Source organism: Sapajus apella, unplaced genomic scaffold, assembly GCF_009761245.1.
Source record: "Sapajus apella isolate SASKATOON/1434 unplaced genomic scaffold, GSC_monkey_1.0 scaffold14, whole genome shotgun sequence".
NCBI classification, from domain to species: domain Eukaryota; kingdom Metazoa; phylum Chordata; class Mammalia; order Primates; family Cebidae; genus Sapajus; species Sapajus apella.
Window position 1 is genome coordinate 8,444,127 of NW_022436954.1, and position 18,144 is coordinate 8,462,270.

The 18,144-nt window shown below is 49.4% G+C and overlaps 1 protein-coding gene and 1 long non-coding RNA gene across 5 annotated transcripts in view; both read right to left on the minus strand.

The window, feature by feature from the left end:
- LOC116554889 overlaps nucleotides 1–541 on the minus strand; it is a 10,143-nt gene extending 9,602 nt beyond the window's left edge. Inside the window, exon 1 of the long non-coding RNA XR_004270317.1 lies at nucleotides 502–541. This is a non-coding gene — a long non-coding RNA (uncharacterized LOC116554889). The remainder of the gene's footprint in view (nucleotides 1–501) is intronic.
- A 3,332-nt stretch (nucleotides 542–3,873) lies between these two features.
- The window catches only part of GANAB (glucosidase II alpha subunit), a 25,012-nt gene continuing 10,741 nt past the window's right edge, over nucleotides 3,874–18,144 (minus strand). For 2 of the 4 annotated variants that reach the window (XM_032283098.1, XM_032283100.1), the window contains exons 5-25: nucleotides 14,531–14,710; nucleotides 14,022–14,087; nucleotides 13,150–13,219; nucleotides 12,893–12,980; nucleotides 12,710–12,806; nucleotides 12,272–12,452; nucleotides 10,554–10,707; nucleotides 10,120–10,355; nucleotides 9,900–10,026; nucleotides 9,718–9,797; nucleotides 9,340–9,483; nucleotides 9,105–9,201; nucleotides 8,716–8,817; nucleotides 8,295–8,538; nucleotides 6,325–6,389; nucleotides 6,084–6,160; nucleotides 5,896–5,970; nucleotides 5,605–5,718; nucleotides 5,369–5,481; nucleotides 5,108–5,208; nucleotides 3,874–4,973 (exon numbers count right to left, since the gene is read on the minus strand). In XM_032283098.1, coding sequence (XP_032138989.1) covers nucleotides 4,864–4,973; nucleotides 5,108–5,208; nucleotides 5,369–5,481; nucleotides 5,605–5,718; nucleotides 5,896–5,970; nucleotides 6,084–6,160; nucleotides 6,325–6,389; nucleotides 8,295–8,538; nucleotides 8,716–8,817; nucleotides 9,105–9,201; nucleotides 9,340–9,483; nucleotides 9,718–9,797; nucleotides 9,900–10,026; nucleotides 10,120–10,355; nucleotides 10,554–10,707; nucleotides 12,272–12,452; nucleotides 12,710–12,806; nucleotides 12,893–12,980; nucleotides 13,150–13,219; nucleotides 14,022–14,087; nucleotides 14,531–14,710 — 2,521 coding nt within the window. In that variant the 3' untranslated portion in view covers nucleotides 3,874–4,863. Of the gene's footprint in view, nucleotides 4,974–5,107; nucleotides 5,209–5,368; nucleotides 5,482–5,604; nucleotides 5,719–5,895; nucleotides 5,971–6,083; nucleotides 6,161–6,324; nucleotides 6,390–8,294; nucleotides 8,539–8,715; nucleotides 8,818–9,104; nucleotides 9,202–9,339; nucleotides 9,484–9,717; nucleotides 9,798–9,899; nucleotides 10,027–10,119; nucleotides 10,356–10,553; nucleotides 10,708–12,271; nucleotides 12,453–12,709; nucleotides 12,807–12,892; nucleotides 12,981–13,149; nucleotides 13,273–14,021; nucleotides 14,088–14,530; nucleotides 14,711–18,144 lie in introns of all 4 variants that reach the window. The other 2 variants (XM_032283099.1, XM_032283101.1) reach the window with 2 other exon arrangements.

Genomic DNA, 18,144 nt, shown 5'->3' on the forward strand with positions numbered 1-18,144 from the left:
GGAGGTTGCGGTGAGCCGAGATCGCGCCATTGCACTCCAGCCTGGGTTCAGGCAATTCTCCTGCCTCAGCCTCCTGAGTAGCTGGGATTACAGGCACGCGCCACCAGGCCCAGCTGATTTTTTGTATTTTTAGTAGCGACGGGGTTTCACCATGTTGACCAGGATGGTCTCGATCTCTTGACGTCGTGATCCACCCGCCTCGGCCTCCCAAAGTGCTGGGATTACAGGCGTGAGCCACTGCGCCCGGCCTTTTTTTTTGTATTTTTAGTAGAGATGGAGTTTCACCATGTTGGCCAGTCTGGTCTCGAATTCCTGACCTGAAATGATCCGCTCACTTAGGCTTCCCAAAGTTTTGGGATTACCGGCATGAGCCACTGTACCTGGTCCACCAAATGGTTTAGTAGCCATGTTAATCTTTACCTGAATTAGTTATTACTATGTTTCAAAATGGTGATTTTCCAATACTGTCATTCATTCATTCATTCATATTATTCCTATGACTTTTTTTTTTTTGAGATGGAGTTTCGCTCTTATTACCCAGGCTGGAGTGCAATGGCGCGATCTCGGCTCACCGCAACCTCCGCCTCCTGGGTTCAGGCAATTCTCCTGCCTCAGCCTCCTGAGTAGCTGGGATTACAGGCACACGCCACCATGCCCAGCTGAATTTTTGTATTTTTAGTAGAGACGAGGTTTCACCATGTTGACCAGGATGGTCTTGATCTCTTGACCTCGTGATCCACCTGCCTCGGCCTCCCAAAGTGCTGGGATTACAGGCGTGAGCCACCGCGCCCGGCCTCCTATGACATTCTATTAAGAAGAGCCCAGGCCATGCATGGTGGCTCACTCCTGTAATCCCAGCACTATGGGCAACTGAGGGCAGGGGATCATGTGAGGTCAGGAGATCATCTGAGGTCAGGAGTTCGAGCCAGGCTGGCCAACATGGTAAAACCCCCTCTTTACTGAAAATGCAAAAAATTAGCCAGGTGTGGTGGCCTGCACTATAGTCCCAGCTAGTTGGGAGGCTGAGGCAGAAGAATAACTTGAACCCGGGAGGGGGAGGTTGCAGTGAGCCAAGATTGTACCACTGAACTCCTGCCTGGGTGATAGAGTAAGATTTCTCAACAACAGAAAAGAAGAGCCCTGCCCATTTTTTATTATCACTATGAATTTACAGATTTTTTTCACATATGTTATAATTTATTACTATCACTTTTTTCATGCTGAAATTATGACCAGTTTGGCCAATTACAGCTTCTTCAAGTTGTTCCCTAAGTCCTTATGACACAACCACAGTATTTGAGCACTTCATGGCTTTCTGGAGCAATAATATATTTCAGACTCACCTACTATTTTCCCTGCCTAAGAACTTGGAGTCAGCAATTTAGTTAAAAAGTACAATGTCCAGTTTTTTTTTCCCCTGTACAATATTTCACTTAATGTCCAGTGTTTTGGTTTTTTTTTTTATTTTTTTAGCTTAGGGCTGACTACAGCATTTGTTTGTTTGTTTGTTTGTTTTTGTTTTTTTTTAAAATGGGGTTTCACCATGATGGCCAGGTTGGTCTTGAACTTCTGACCTCAGGTGATCCACTTACCTCGGCCTCCCAAAGTGCTAGGATTACAGGCATGAGCCACTGTGCCTGGCTGGTTTTTTTTTTTTTTTTTTTTTTTTTTTAGACAAATTGGCTCACTACAACCTCCGCCTCCTGAGTTCAAGTGATTCTCCTGTGTCAGCATCCTGAGGACCTGCCTCCTGAGTAGCTGGGACTACAGGCACGTGCCACCATGCCCAGTTAATTTTTTGTATTTTTAGTAGAGACGGGGTTTCACCGTATTGGCCAGGATGGTCTCGACCTTCTGACCTCATGATCTGCCTGCCTCAGCCTCCCAAAGTGCTACGATTACAGGCGTGAGCCACCGCACCCAGCCTGTCCAGTGATTTTGTTTGTTTGTTTTCTTTTTTTTGAGACGGACTCTTGCTCTGTTGCCCAGGCTGGAGTGCAGCGGTGTGATCTTGGCTCACTGCAACCTCTGCTTCCCAGATTCAAGTGATTCTCCTCAGCCTCCCAAGTAGCTGGGATTACCGGTGCATGCCACCACACCTGGCCGATTTCTGTGTTTTTAGTAGAGATGGGGTTTCACCATGTTGGCCAGGTTGGTCTCAAACTCCTGACCTCAGGTAGTCCACCCACCTTGGCCTCCCAAAGTGCTGGGATTAAAGGCATAAGCCATCACAACTGGCCTCATTTGTTTTCTTGAGGCATGGTCTCTTTCTGCCACCCAGGCTGGAGTGCAGTGGCGCGACCACTGCTTATTGCAGCCTGAACCTTCTGGGCTCAGGTGATCTTCCCACCTAAGCCTCCCAGGGAGCTGGGACTATAGGTGCATGCCATCATGGCCAGCAAAGTCTTTTATTTTTTGTAGAAACAGAGTTTTGCCATTTTGCCTAGGCTGGCCTCCAACTCCTGGGCTCAAGTGATCCACCCGCCTCGGCCTCCCAAAGTGTTGGGATTACAGTCATGAGCCACCATGCCCCGCCAATGTCATTTTAAACACAGGAAAAGTTTTCTCTTGAAATTGAACTGGCGTGAAATTGCGGGCATGATGGCTCGCACCTGTAATCCCAACACTTTGGGAGGCTGAGGTGGGCAGATCATTTGAGGTCAGGAGTTTGAGACCAGCCTGGCCAACATGATGAAACCTTGTCTGTACTAAAAATACTAAAACTAGCTGGGTGTGATGGCACATGCGTGTAGTCACAACTACTTGGGAGGCTGAGTCAGAAGAATTGCTTAAACCTGGGAGGCGGAGGTTGCAGTGAGGCAAGACTCCGTCTCAGAAAAAAAAAAAAAAAGAGAAAGAAATTGAACTGTGTTCAGATACAGTAAGGAAAGGAGAGGAGGAGATAGGAAAGAAAAGGAAAGATATATTCAACAGCTTGGTATATTCAATCATTCACAGTTTTGCTCTCTCTGTGAGAGAGACGGGGAAAAGGAGCTTACTGTGTTCCAGGAACTGTTAGAAGTTGAGCGTAGCTCTGAGTGGAGTCAGAAAGGGGCAGCTGACAAGAGATGAAGTCGGAAAGGAATATAAGAGCCATAAAACTTAGGACCAGTAGAGAATACAAATTTTATTTGAAGTATCATAAGAAGTATTAAAGTTGTTTCCTGTGGGGTGCAGTGGTTCACGCCTGTAATCCCAGAACTTTCGGAGTCTGAGATGGGCAAATCATCTGAGGTCAGGAGTTCAAGACCAGCCTAGCCAACATGGCGAAGCCCCATCTCTATTAAAAATACAAAAATTGCTGGGCGCGGTGGCTCAAGCCTGTAATCCCAGCACTTTGGGAGGCCGAGGCGGGTGGATCACGAGGTCAAAAGATCGAGACCATCCTGGTCAACGTGGTGAAACCCCGTCTCTACTAAAAATACAAAAAATTAGCTGGGCATGGTGGCACGTGCCTGTAATCCCAGCTACTCAGGAGGCTGAGGCAGGAGAATTGCCTGAACCCAGGAGGCGGAGGTTGCGGTGAGCCGAGATCGCGCCATTGCACTCCAGCCTGGGTAACATGAGTGAAACTCCGCCTCAAAAAAAAAAAAAAAAAAAGGGAAAGGAAGGAAAGCAAGCAAGTGAAAGAAGAGGGGAGGAGAGGGGCGGGGAGCAGAGGGGAAGAGAAAATTGTGTCACTGCACTCCAGCCTGGACAAGAGTGAGACTCAGTCTCAAAAAAAAAAAAAAAAAAAGGGAAAGGAAGGAAAGAAAGCAAGTGAAAGAAGAGGGGAGGAGGGGGCGGGGAGCAGAGGGGAAGAGAAAATGTAAGGTCTAGGCTTCTAGGGTCTGTGGCTCAGGCTAGAAATAGAATCCAGACTACCACCAGTTATTTATGGTTTATCCCTTTATTGTTTCTCCTTTTATCAAAACCTGTCACAGCTGGGAACCAAGAGGAAGTAAAAAAAATACCCACAAATATTCCCCCTGGCTCCCCATTAGTCCTCCCCCAACCCCCAACCTAGGGCTTCTGGCCAACCCCAAGCACACATGATCATCTCCCCCCACCCTCAGGCTTCTCCCAGCAATAAATACAGGTGACCATGATTCAATGAAACCACAACTGATTTCTCCATCTTAAATGCCCCTCACAGGGGACAAAAAGGGAGGAAAAGAAGTTTAATGCCCATCCCCTCTTGAGAGATGTGGAAACTTCTTTCCCCCAAGGGACAGAGGAGGTAGAACTGCCCCTCAGAACTGCAGCAGCTCTACAAGGAATCAGGAAGAGAAAAAGGATGGAATGAGAGGGAAAAGGACGTTCTTTAGCAACCTCACTCCTTTGATCCATTCATCCCGCACCAGGTAAGGGGTGGTCCCAGTGTATCAGTGGGGCATAAAAAAGGGAGGGCTGACAAGAGTAGATCCTGGAGGAATAAATGAAAGGAGAGCAATCTGGTGGGAGGGAAGGAAAAAAGGAGCCCTAACTCATTGCCCTCATCTTCAAGAAATGGCATCAACATACAAGAGGTATGAATAGATAGTCTGGGGGAGTTCAGGGCCCCTAAATAAGAGAAAGAGAAGGGACGGCAAGGGCCCGGTGGTTTCCAGGTCTTCATAAGTGAGTGTGCTCCAGTTAGAGCAACTGGATGTTGGGTGCATGAAGGGAAAGGCTTGGTATCATCGGAGTGGGAGAGGTCAGGAGATCACAAGAGGAATTTGGAGCCCAGGGTCAGTCCTCTCATCCTACCCAAATGTTGGCAGAATCTGGGTCTTAGACTAGGATATGTGAAGTCTGGGGAGGGCTGAACTCCAAGGCAGAAGAAAGAATAACTCTCACCACTACTGCTCTCCATCCCTACCCCAACCCAGAATGTCCCTTGGGTTATCGCAGGTGAATACTCCAATCAGATGCCACATTGACGCCAGGCTTGCGCAGGACCAACACAGAAGTCTCAGGGTCATGCTGGAAGGACAAGCGGCTTTCCGGAGATCCTGGAGGAGGAAGGAAAAAGAGTGCCATGGTCATACCAATGAGCTATACCATATGTTCCTACAGGCAAGGCCATCCCCAAACCCGCCCTGTCTTCCCTCCTTCCCCCATCCTGGGGGCCAGAATGGTCACTCACCTTTTTTCTGGAGTACCACAGCTGCTGGCTTTCCAGCCCCTATAATCACCACTCGCTCAATCCAGATTGGTGTCTCAAAGTGTCCTTCAGGGTCTGCTGAGCTGGAGATGACAAAAGCAGATGCCCATCGGGGGAAAAAATGTCAGAAGGAGGAGACCCAAAGCAAGGTCAGGATGTGAGAAAAGAGCACAGCGAACTAGGAGCCCCCGAAAAGAACAGGCCCCAGCAAAGGCAGCCAAGGAAGAATGGGTACTCCATTACCTGGAGACAAGGGTGTTGCCAGAGAATGAGAATCGACGCAGCAGGAACTCTTGGCGAGTCTGATAGTTGAATGTGTGCCCATCATCCAGAAAGAGCTCTCCTTCAGCTGTACCCTGAGCAAAAAGTGGGATAGGTGAGCGCCTAAGCCCAAGAGTAAATGAGGGGAACAACCCCAGAGGACTGAGACCTAGGAAGGTAGGCAAATGACTGAGGAGATTTGCTGCCCATGCACCTACCTGAGGGCTAAGCGCAACAAAGAGAGTGATGGGGTCATCCTTCATACAATCTGAAGACCGTCGCACTCGCATCCACCGAGGCACGATTGTACCTCCACGCTGGAACACAGGGATCTAGGGCAAGAGCAATGCCAGGATGAAGCGGCCTCCTTGTCCAACCTAGGGCCCCACAGGATGTTTTGCTCTTACTCATGTATGCCTACGTAGGTACTGGACCCTAAGGCACACATTCTCTCCCCTTCTGGAAATCTACAGGGAGACGGAACTGACAGCTGGACCAGGCTTACTCACACTGCTTAGAGTTACAGGCAGGTACAAGGTCTGGGGACCATGATGTTTCTGGTAGCTTTGAATGTCATACCACACCTGCGGGTGACAAAAGAGGTAAGACACCGGATCACTCACTGCACAGGGATCCCATCCTGTTTGCCTCCTTTGGCTTCCACCATCTTTCCCCACCACCCTCTTCCTTAACTCACCTCCCCTTGGCCAGGGAGATAGATCTGCACACCATGGGCTCCAGAATCCGATACCGGGTGAACCAGCAATGCATCCCCTAAAATATACCAGAATCAACTCTGAATGGAGGGGATTAGTTCCCAGACCAGGGACCACCAAAGTGCCTGCCCTCTGCACCACTAGCCTCACTAGTCCCTCCCTGGGCATCCTCAGTGCTTCCTGGCCCAAGCCAACCCATCACCAACTGTCCTCATTTCTCACCAAGCAAAAACTGATCATCTATACTGAAGGTGGTCACATCCTGAGGATACTGCACCCACAGGGGCCTAGGAGAGAATAAAGACAAGAAAGGAAAACTTTTCCATGTTGGCACAAGTCAGAGATGCTCCTCGAGGAACTGGCAATAAGAATGGCACAGGGGTTAAGACCCAGGAGTTTGCAGTGAGACAGTCGAGTTGGGGTTCATGTCTCAGTTATGCAATCCAATCTTAGTCATTTACCTTCCTAAGCCATCTCCCTGCTACTTCTCTACCCCCTACTGAAACCATGCTGCACAGAGCCTGCCAGTAGCCTCCTTGCATGTTTCACTGCCCTCGTTTGCAGGGCCCTCCAGAAGCAGATCACACATTCTTTTTTTTTTGAGACCGAGTCTCACTGTCTCCCAGGCTGGAGTGTAGTGACGCAATCTTGGCTCACTGCGACCTCTGCCTCCCAGGTTCAAACAATTTTCCTACCTCAGCCTCCTGAGCAGCAGGGACTACAAGCACCTGCCACCATGCCCAGCTAATTTTTGTACCGTACTTTTAGTAGAACACAGTTTCACCATGTTGGTCAGCCTGGTCTCAAACTCCTGGTCTGCCCTGCCCCCATTTTCTGCCCATGTTCTCAGGGCTTCCTTACTCAAGACATACTGATTTTTTTTTTTTTTTTCCTGAGATGGAGTTTCACTCTGTCATCCAGGCTGGAGTGCAATGGCGCAAACTCAGCTTGCTGCAACCTCCCCTTCCCGAGTTCATGCAATTCTCCTGTCTCAGTCTCCCAAGTAGGTGAGATTACAGGCGTGTGTCATCACACCCGGCTGTTTTGTATATTTAGTAGAGACGGGGTTTCACCATGTTGATCAGGCTGGTCTTGAACTCCTGACCTCACTTAGGTGATCCACCTGCCTCAGCCTCCCAAAGCGCTGGGATTACAGGTGTGAGCCACTGAGCCTGGCTGACATGTTTTTCTATTCCTAGTACACAATAAACTAATTTCTACTTTAGAATTTTTGTACTTGCAATCCCCTCTGCTTGGAAGATTCTTCCTACATGACACAATCTGTCCCACTCATTCAGGCCTCATCTTACATAGCCTTCTTCTCAAAAAGGATTTTTTTTTTTTTGAGACGGAGTCTTGCTCTGTCACCCAGGCTTGAGTACAGTGGGGCAATCTCGGCTCACCGCAACCTCCACCTCCTGGGTTCAAGATTCTCCTGCCTCAGCCTCCCGAGTAGCTGGGATTACAGGCACCCACCACCACACCTGGCTAATTTTTGTATTTTTAGTAGAAATGGGTTTTCACAATGTTGATCAGGCTGGTCTTGAACTCCTGACCTCAGGTGATCCACCTGCCCTGGCCTCCCAAAGTGCTGGGATTACAGGTGTGAGCCACCATGCCTGGCCTCAAAAAGGACTGTTTTTTTGTTTTTTGAGACGGAGTCTTGCTTTGTCGCCTAGGCTGGAGTGCAATGGCACAAGCTCAGCTCACTGCAACCTCCACCTCCAGGGTTCTAGCAATTCTCCTGCATCAGCCTCCTGAGTAACTGGGACTACAGGCCCACACTGCTATGCTCAGCTAATTTGTTTTGTATTTTAGTAGAGACAGGGTTTCACCATGTTGCCCAGGCTGGTCTCGAACTCCTGAGCTCAGGCAACCCACCCACTTCACCTCCCAAAGTGCTACGATTACAGGCGTGAGCCACCAGGCTAGGCCTCAAAAAGGATTTTTATGACCACCTAATCCCACTACCCTGTTTTACTTTTCTGAAGGAGCTTACGACTGCTGGCAATTTTCTTTAAATGTTTACTATTATTCATCCCCATTAGTCCCCTTCACTCTTAACCTTAAAATCAGATTTCATTCTTTACAAGGCTATGGTTAGTGAAGAAAGAGGCCCAGAGATGAAACCCAGTCCCTAATGTCCCCCAGCCACCTCAGCCCACTCTTCACAGCCCAAGTGAATGTCTCACCTCATGATAGGAATGCCTTCACGATGGGCCTGATAGAACAGGGTGTACCAGAAGGGCAGCAAAGAATATCGCTGGCTCAAGGCATCACGGATTATCTCATTATACTGAGATGGTAACAGCCACGGCTCTCGCCGCCCAGTGTCCAAGTGGGCATGTGCCCGGAAGAACGGCTGGTAGGCACCCATCTGGTACCAGCGCACAAGCAGCTCTGGCTCTGGATTTTTGAAGAAGCCACCCACATCAGCTGGAAGAGAGGAGAGAAGGAGCAGGTTGGAAAATAGGGTGATGGGGAGATACTGCCTAAGAAACTTCCCAAGGCCTTACCTTGGACTCTCAACTCTCTTTGTTTACACCTCCGTCCTGTGCCCTCTACTTGCCCCTCTCCCACCAAACCGAGAAACCAAATTCCTCCCTCTCTTACCCCCACAGAAGGAAAGTCCCACCAGCCCCAAGCTGAGACACATAGGGATAGTGATCTTCAAATGGTCCCATTCGGCAGTGTTGTCCCCTGTCCACACGGCTCCTGAGGAGACAAGAAGTGGGGAGCTTGCACATGGCTGACCTCCCACATCTGCTCTGGGTCCCCAGAACCCTGCTGAAGACGCAGTTCACAAGAACACTTGAACAAGGAGTGAACCTCCCACTCCCTGACTTCCCACAAAGCACATAGGCGCGAGGAAGCAGATGCAGTGTGTGGCTCCCAGAGGACATGTGCATGGAGAGATTCCTCAGAGAGCCAGGCCCTGGTCCATAGCTCCTGAGATCTGGTCTTCACACCCTTCTGCCACAGCTTCATTCTCTAAACCTTACCAAAGCGCTGGGAGCCAGCAAAGAAGGCCCTGCTCAGGACAAAGGGGCGTTCCATGCCCCCAGAGCGCTGTCTCAGCCCATCAGCCGTCGCCATGTGCTGGGTGGGGAGAGAAGTAAAGGGCAGTAGTAAGAAGCAAAAGCCAGCTGTCATCTGGTGCATCAGCCCTCAGCCCTAGGCCTCAGTCCCCGGGCTGTTTTCCCTCTTTCCACCAACTCTCCTCTCTCAGCCCCTTACCACATAAAGGCCATAGATGTTATGCAGATCCCGGTGCTCCCAGCCCCCATAATGCTGCGCATCCTTGAGCATGGTGACTTCAGGACCATTGAACACAGATGGTTCATTCATGTCATTCCAGACAAAGAGGTTGGGAGCTGAGCCCTGGGAACATGGGCAGACAATGGGGACAGAGAACAGAAAGGAGGAAGAAAACAGTGTCAGAGCAGAGAGCTTCTAGGAATCTAAAAAGATGCATTTTTCAGGGCCCTCCCAGGATCATCAAGGCCCCCTGATATGTTGCTGGCAATCAACCACAGAAGGGTTGGCAAGCAGAGAGAGATTCAGGGAGGCAGGTGGGACAGACACACACAGGTCATGGGGAGAGGTGTTCCCTACCTCGTAATTGTCATAGCTGAACATGTTAGCCCACCAGGACCTCATCGTGGGATTAGTGAAGTCAGGGTAACCAGCTGAGCCTGGGAGAAGTTAAGGGTGGCTCTCAATCTCCTAAGGGGCAAAAGACCCACCATTTTACCTCTCTGGTCAATCACCTCTCCCTCAATTCTGGGTCCACCTACCTGGCCAGCACCAGCCCTCATAGTCAGAGCCATCCCGGGTTTTAACATACAGCCCCAGGTTCCGCAGCTCATCGTGAACTCGGTAGCCAGAGTCCACCTTGATGTGGGGGTCTACGATGGTCACCAGCTGAGGGCAACGAACATGGGTGGTCAGGCCTCTTTAGGGCTACTACGCTTCAGCCCTACCCTGAGAAGACCAAGCGTGACTGCAACCCCTTACCTTCCGCCTCTTAAAGGCCAAGCGCTCAAGCATGGTACGGGGCTGAGGGAAGCGACTGGGGTCCCAGGTGAAGTACCGCTTGCCATCAGCATGTTCAATGTCCAGCCAGATGACATCACAGGGCAGGTTGTGATCATCGAAGCCCTGATCCACTTCCAGCACATCAGCCTCGTCCCGGTAGTTCCAGCGGCTCTGGTGGTAGCCGAGGGAGAAGAGTGGGGGCAACGCCTGGGTTCCTGGGGGTTTGAGGGATGGGGGTTACAAAGAGGATCAGGCTCAACACTCAAAAACTGAGGGAGGCTTGTGAACTAGAGGCAGGCTGAGAGGTACAGAGCTAGAAAAGAAACTAGGGCACAAGATCTCTGAAAACACAGAATCACCCCTGACAAGAAGAAAAGAGCAGAAGGATGAGGCTGTCAGGGAAAACCATGTACCTGTGAGACTAGCATACTGCCGGAAAACATCAGAGATGGAGGGCCCAAGCAGCAGGAAGGTATCAATGATGCCAGTCTCTGACATCCAGTGAACATCTGTCTGTGGGGTCTCCCCAGAGCCCTGCAGGTAGTCCATCATCTTCCCAAACAGGGTCTGTATAGGGAATGAGAGAGAGGTCAGATACCTCCTGCCTTCCATTTTCCAACCCCAAGACAAAAAGCAGCAATTTTCTCCTCACAGTCCACACATAGCTGGCTCTTATAAGTCGGTTTGGGTAAAATTAAATGGGCCTCCTCAGTGAGGCTTTTGCCTGTCCTCATCTTGCTTTCTTGTTTTTTTTTTTTGAGATGGAGTCTTCCTCTGTTGCCAGGCTGGAGTACAGTGGCTTGATCTCAGCTTACTACAACCTCCACCTCCTGGATTCAAGCAATTCTAATGCCTAAGCCTCCCGAGTAGTTGGGATTCCAGGCACCCGCCACCACACCCAGCTAATTTTTGTATTTTTAGTAGAGACGGGGTTTCACTATGTTGGCCAGGACGGATTCGATCTCCTGTTGTGATCCACCCGCCTCAGCCCCACAAAGTGCTGGGATTACAGGTGTGAGCTACCACACCCAGCTGTTATTTTTATTTTTTAAACATTTTTATAGAGATGTGGTCTTGGGCCAGGCATGGTGGCTCACACCTGTAATCCAAACACTTTGGGAGGCTGAGGCAGGCAGATCACAAGGTCAGGAGTTCCAAACCAGCGTGACCAACATAGTCACACCTCGTCTCTACTAAAAATACAAAAATTAGCTGTGTGTGGTGGCACAGGCCTATAATCCCAGATACTGAGGAGGCGGAGGCAGGAGAGTCACTTGAACCTGGGAGGCAGAAGTTGCAGTGAGCTGCCATCGTGCCATTGCCCTCCAGCCTGGGCCACAGAGCAAGACTCCATCTTAAAAAAAAAAAAAAAAGAGAGAGAGATGGGGTCTCGCCATGTTGTCCAGGCTGGTCTCGAGCTCCTGGCCTCAAGCGATCCTCTTGCCTCAGCCTCCCAAAGTGTTGGGATTACAGGCACAAGCCACCATCACTGGCCCCATCTTGCCTCCTTTGTTACGCATTTAATGTGTCTTCCTCCCTGTGAATCAGAACTTTTTCTTTGTTTTTTGTTTTTGAGACAGAGTCTCGCTCTGTCACCCAAGCTGGATGGAGTGCAGTGGTGCAATCTTGGCTCACCACAACCTCTGCCTAGTTGGGATTACAGTTGCCTGCCACCACAGTCAACTAGTTTTTATATTTCTAGTAGGAACAAGGTTTCACCATGTTGGCCAGCCTGGCCTCCAACTTCTCACCTCAGGTGATCTGCCCACCTCAGCCTCCCAAAGTGCTGCTATTACAGATGTGAGCCACTGAACCCAGCCCAGAATGTTTTCAGCCTCAGTTAATACTATATCCTCAGCACCGAGAAGAGTACCTAACACATAACATGCTGATAATACGTGCATCCCATCAGTCCAGAATAGGCAATGCCTTCCCTAAGAATCTGTGTGAGCACGTATCATCTGGGAGTGATTAGGGAACTCAAATCCTGCCCACCAGGCCCAGGGCCCCTTCTCTCACCCAGTCCCCAACTAAGCTATCACCCCAGCTTCCTCAGAGCGAATACCCCTAGTATACCTATTTGTCTCAAGGCTTAGAAGCCTTACTCCCTCCTTTCTCCCCATGCACTCACCTTCCCGGCAGTGTTGGAGGATATATCAACCCAGGTCTCTGCAGCATTAAGCCAAAAGATGGCCAAGTCGCGATGAGGGTTGTGTGCCAGGAGCACAGGCACAGACCCATACAAGGCCATGGGGTTGTACAGCTCATACTGGAAGACATCCAAATTGTAGAGGCGATATGGCTCCCCACCCCTGTAGGCAAACAGACAGACTTGGGTTGCTAACTGGCCCCAGGCGGCAGTATATGCTAACTCCACTCCACAGACACAGGTAAGAGATAAGCATTGGCTTCTGTCCTTTCTCAAAAAATTTTCTGATCACCAAAGATGATTCCAGACACAGGAAGTGACCCATACTTGTCTGGAGTATCCAAAATGCACACACATCTCCCTAAAGGCCTGACTCCTTCCTGCCCACCTCTATCTTCCTGATGTCACCATAGGACTCACTCAGTGACCTTCAGCCTCAGATTGTCTGCATGCTCAGGGATCCCATAGACATGCTCCATGCCTGGCAGAGAGAAGTCCAAACCCACAGACATAGGGCCTGGAACAAAAACAAAGAACAAGCTTCAGAGCTTCTGCTTGGAAAGGAGCCCTGTATACCAGCCCAAGGTACTCCCAGCCCCTCACCATATGGCTTGCTGTCAGTGTGAGTTTTGAATGTCTCCTCCCACGCTCCTGGTTCATCTTTCTCCACCTTCCCCTGAGTCTCCTCTGGCTGTAAGAAGAAAAGAGGACCACTATCCAACCATACCAGTTCTCTTTTCCCCCTCCCATCAACTAAATCCCATCCCTGATCGTGAGACTAAGTTCAAGGTTCTCATGGGCCTTTCCCCTCCAGCTTCCCTGCCAGCCCTATCCTCCAACCACCCATCCTTCCAACTTGCCTTGTCGCCATCCCGGGATGTTTCCTCAGGCTGGGCCCCATCGCCCTCAGCTGGGTCTTTTGATCCTTGCCTGGAAGGTAGGAGAGCTGTCTGCTCCAATCCAGAGGGGGCAGGGACGAGGGGCTGGTGGAAGGAGGGGTGGGGGAATAGAGAGCCAAGGGTCCAAAGGAACGAAGGCATTGGAGGAAGGGACTAAATGTTAAATCTTGGAGAGGGAACCCACAATGAGCAGATAAGTTTGCAAAGGATGGGGAGAGAAATGAGAAAGGAAAATGAGGAGTAAGTGCCACCAAGAGGCACAGGCCTGAAAACCAGCCTTTGCCAACATCCCAGAAGAGATTGGCACGACAATTCAAGGGCCTGGGTTATGAATGCCAATCCTGGCTCTGTTGCCTCTACTGAGAGATTCTGGCCCCAACTGCCCTCCCTGGGCCTCAGCCTCCTGGCCTGACACAAGGGCTTTGCAAAGGGATGTGGATCATACTATACGAAGCCTCTACAGATATACATAGGGACTTCAAGAGGTTCTGCCAAAAAAATGCTTTCAAGGGTAAGTAGTTCTGCCCAGAACCTCATGTGCACGTCAGCTGAGAGTCAGGAACCCCAGCAATAGGCAGCATCTCTCCATCCCTTGGCAAAGCAGTAAGCTCCCTATATTCCTTAAGGACCTGACTTGCAGCATTTCATCTTCCTTCCAGGCAGCTCCCAGCCAGGGTAACAGGTAACAGGGGACCAAATATCACACAGCAGGGGAAAGTAGGATGAGTGAAAAGCTGGGCATGGAAGGGTCTGGGGCACCTCCCCCTGAAGGCTAGAGTGAAGAATGGGTAAGGGCAGAGGAGTAGATACAGTACCAGTGGCCATGGATTTACCTAGAGAAAAGGTTCTTGATCTTATCCCATATGCTACCGAGCGTGAGACTAACTTTATCCGAGAAACTGGGGCAGGAGGAGATGGGTAGGGAAGGGGAAAAAGAGGCACAAAACCAACACAAAAACAGAAACATAAAAGTGAGTTTCAGTCGACAAACTTCCAGAGATGGGGGGAAAAAGAAACCAAAACAATAAAAAATAAAAAGGAAGAAAATAAATCTGGGAAATGTGATGATGTGAGAAGGGGAAGAGGAGACACAGACCCAGGCAGGCCTCCCAGAGATGCCCAGGGTACAGCTCAGGGACAAAAGTGATTGCCTCCTGGTCTGTACAGGAAATGGAAAAAATTACACCCAGGTCTGGTTCCTAGTCTCCCTGAGAGAGAGCTTCTCCCAGCCCCTAGCCCCTACCTGGCTGTCCTGCCAGCCTGTCTCCTCCCAATGCCATACCCCACAACACCCCTACGCTCTTCACACTAGGCTCCCTGCAGTCCCAACCCCTGTACTCACGAGACCCTAGGGGCCCTCTGGTGCTCAAAATGCAAGAGTCCTCGGGCATTGACACTAAGCAGAAGACTTCGGTCCTCTAGGAGGTCAAGGCGGAATGGCTGTGCTGTCAAGATGATCTTGTAGGGTCCCTCGGCCATGGTTAACTCCACACTGTTGTCATCACGACCAGAGACAGAAAGCCTGGAAGAAATATCAAAAGAAATATTGGCCGGGCGCCGTGGCTCACGCCTATAATCCCAGCAATTTGGGAGGCCGAGGTGGGTGGATCACGAGGTCAAGAGATCGAGACCATCCAGGTCAACAAGGTGAAACCTCGTCTCTACTAAAAATACAAAAATTAGCTGGGCATGATGGTGCGTGCCTGTAGTCCCAGCTACTCGGGAGGCTGAGCCAGGAGAATTGCTTGAACCCAGGAGACGGAGGTTGCAGTGAGCCGAGATCGCACCATTGCACTCCAGTCTGGGCAACAACAGCGAAACTCCGTCTCAAAGCATAAAAAAAAAAAAAAAAAGAAATATATAAGGAATTGCAAAGGGCCAAGAAGAGTAATGACACCTCACAAGATAAGGGGACCTACCTGCTAAGTGCAATAGGCACTGTGGTAATAGAGCAGGGATGGACAAGTTAATCAACAGAATCAAATAAAGGCCCCAGAAACAGATCCAAGAATACTTATTACTTTGAAATGTACTAAATACTAAGAGGTAGCATAGTAGATGAGTGAGGAAAGGAGAACTATTCAATAATGGGAGTTGAAAAAACATTTTCCACATTAAAAAAACTGACTTTGCATATAGGAAGACCAATGAGGCCGGGTGCGGTAGCTCATGCCCGTAGTCCTAGCACTTTGAGGGGCTGAGGCGGCCGGATTGCCTGTGCTCAGGAGTTGGAGACCAGCCTGGGCAAGACAGCGAACCACCGTCTCTACTAAAATACAAAAATTTAGCCAGGCATGGAAGTCCGTGCCTATAGTCTCAGCTACTCAGGAGGCTGAGGCAGGAGAATCGCTTGAACCCAGGAGGCAGAGGTTGCAGTGAGCCAAGATCTCACCACTGCCAGCCTGGGGGACAGAGCAAGACTCTGTCTCAAATTATAAAAAAAAAGAAAAAAAATATATATATACATACATATTTTTTTTGAGACGGAGTCTCGCTCTGTCCCTCAGGCTGGAGTGCAATGGCACAATCTTGGCTCATTGCAACCTCCACCTTTCAGGTTCAAGCGATTCTCCTGATTTCAGCCTCCCAAGTAACTGGGATTACAGGCAGGGGCCAACATGCCCGGCTAATTTTTAAAATATTTTTAGTACAGATGGGATTTCGCCATGTTGGCCAGGCTAGTCTCGAACTCCTGACCTCAAGTGATCCACTTGCCTTGGGCTCCCAGAGTGCTAGGATTAGAGAGCTGAGCCACCAGGCTCGACCCCTTGATATCATATTTCTATCTAATACCAGATACAAATATCAACTACAGAAAGATTATGACTTAAAATTGTTTTTTTCTTGAGACTGAGTCTTGCTCTGTAACCCAGGCTGGAGTACAGTGGCTTGATCTCAGCTCATTGCAGCCCCTGCCTCCTGGGTTCAAGTGGTTCTCATGCATCAGTCACCCAAGTAGCTGAGATTACAGGCAACCACAATGTGGCTAAGTTTTTGTATTTTCAGTAGGGTTTCAAAATGTTGGCCAGGCTGCTCTCAAACTCCTGACCTCAGGTGATCTTCCCGCCTTGGCCTCCCAAAAGTGCTGGGATTACAGGCGTGAACCACCATGCCCAGCCAACTTAGAATGTAAAATTAAAGGCTTTAGGCTGGGCTCGGTGGCTCAAGATTGTAATCCCAGCACTTTGGAAGGCCAAGGCCGGTAAATCACTTGAGCCCTGGTGTAGACCAGCCTGGGCAACGTGTCGAAACTCCATCTCAACCAAAAATGCAAAAATTAGCCAGTATCAATCCAGTCTCAAAATCAGTAAATAAATAAAAGCAAAGCTTTAGAAGAAAATTTAAAAATATATTTTTGGGCCGGGCGTGGTGGCTCACACCTGTAATCCCAGCACTTTGGGAGGCCAAGGCGGGTGGATCACGAGGTCAAGAGATCGAGACCATCCTGGTCAACATGGTGAAACCCCGTCTCTAGTAAAAATACAAAAATCAGCTGGGCGTGGTGGCGCGTGCCTGTAATCCCAGCTACTCAGGAGGCTGAGGCAGGAGAATTGCCTGAACCCAGGAGACGGAGGTTGCAGTGAGCCGAGATCGCGCCATTGCACTCCAGCCTGGGTAACAAGAGCGAAACTCCGTCTCAAAAAAAAAAAAAAAAAAATAGATCTTAGGCCGGGCGCGGTGGCTCACTCCTGTAATCCCAGCACTTTAGGAGGCTGAGGTGGGCGGATCATGAAGTCAGGAGTTCAAGACCAGCATGGCTAACATAGTGAAACCTCACCTCTACTGAAAAATACAAAAATTAGCAAGGCATGGTGGTGTGCACCTGTATTCCCAGCTACTCGGGAGACTGAGGCAGTAGAATCACTTGATCCCGGGAGGCAGAGGTTGAAGCCAAGATCGTACCACTGCACTCCAACCTGGGAGACAGAGCAAAACTCCATCTAGAAAAAATATATCGGTTCGGGCGCGGTGGCTCAAGCCTGTAATCCCAGCACTGTGGGAGGCCGAGGCGGGTGGATCACGAGGTCAAGAGAGCGAGACCATCCTGGTCAACACGGTGAAACCCCGTCTCTACTAAAAATACAAAAAATTAGCTGGGCATGGTGGCGTGTGCCTGTAATCCCAGCAACTCAGGAGGCTGAGGCAGGAGAATTGCCTTAACCCGGGAGGCGGAGGTTGCGGTGAGCCGAGATCGCGCCATTGCACTCCAGCCTGGGTAACAAGAGCAAAACTCCGTCTCAAAAAAAAAAAAAAAAAAAAAGAAAGAAAAAATATATCAACATACATATATTTTTCCGACCTTGAGGTAAAGAAAGACTATTTAAACACAAGAAAGAAAAGGCTAACACCAGAAAATAAAAGACTGATATATCTAACTACATTAAAATTAAAAATTTCTAAGCCAGATGCAGTGGCTCATACCCGTAATCCCAGTACTTTGGGAGGCCAAGGCAGGAGTTCAAGGCCAGCCTGGCCAGCATGGTGAAACCCGATCTCTACTAAAAATACAAATAATTAGCTAAGCGTAGTGGTGGGCGCCTGTAATCCCAGATACTTGGGAGGCTGAGGCAGGAGAATCGTTTGAACCTGGGAGTCGGAGGTTGCAGTAAGTTGAGATGCGCCATTGCACTCCAGCCTGGGCAACAGGGTGAGGCCACATCTCAAAAATTTATAATAATAATAGTTTTTAAAAAAAATTTTTTAAGACTAGTCTAGTGACAACATGGCTATAGAAAACAAACAAAAAAAAAAAAAAAAAAAAAAAGGCACGGTGGCTCACGCCTGTAATCCTAGCACTTCGGGAGGCCGAGGTGGGTGGATCACCTGAGGTCAGGAGTTTAAGACCAGCCTGGCCAACATGGTGAAATCCCACCTTGAAAAATCAATCAATCAATTAATTAATTAAATTAGATTAAAATTTTTTTTTCTTTTTTTTTTTTTTTTAGACGGAGTTTT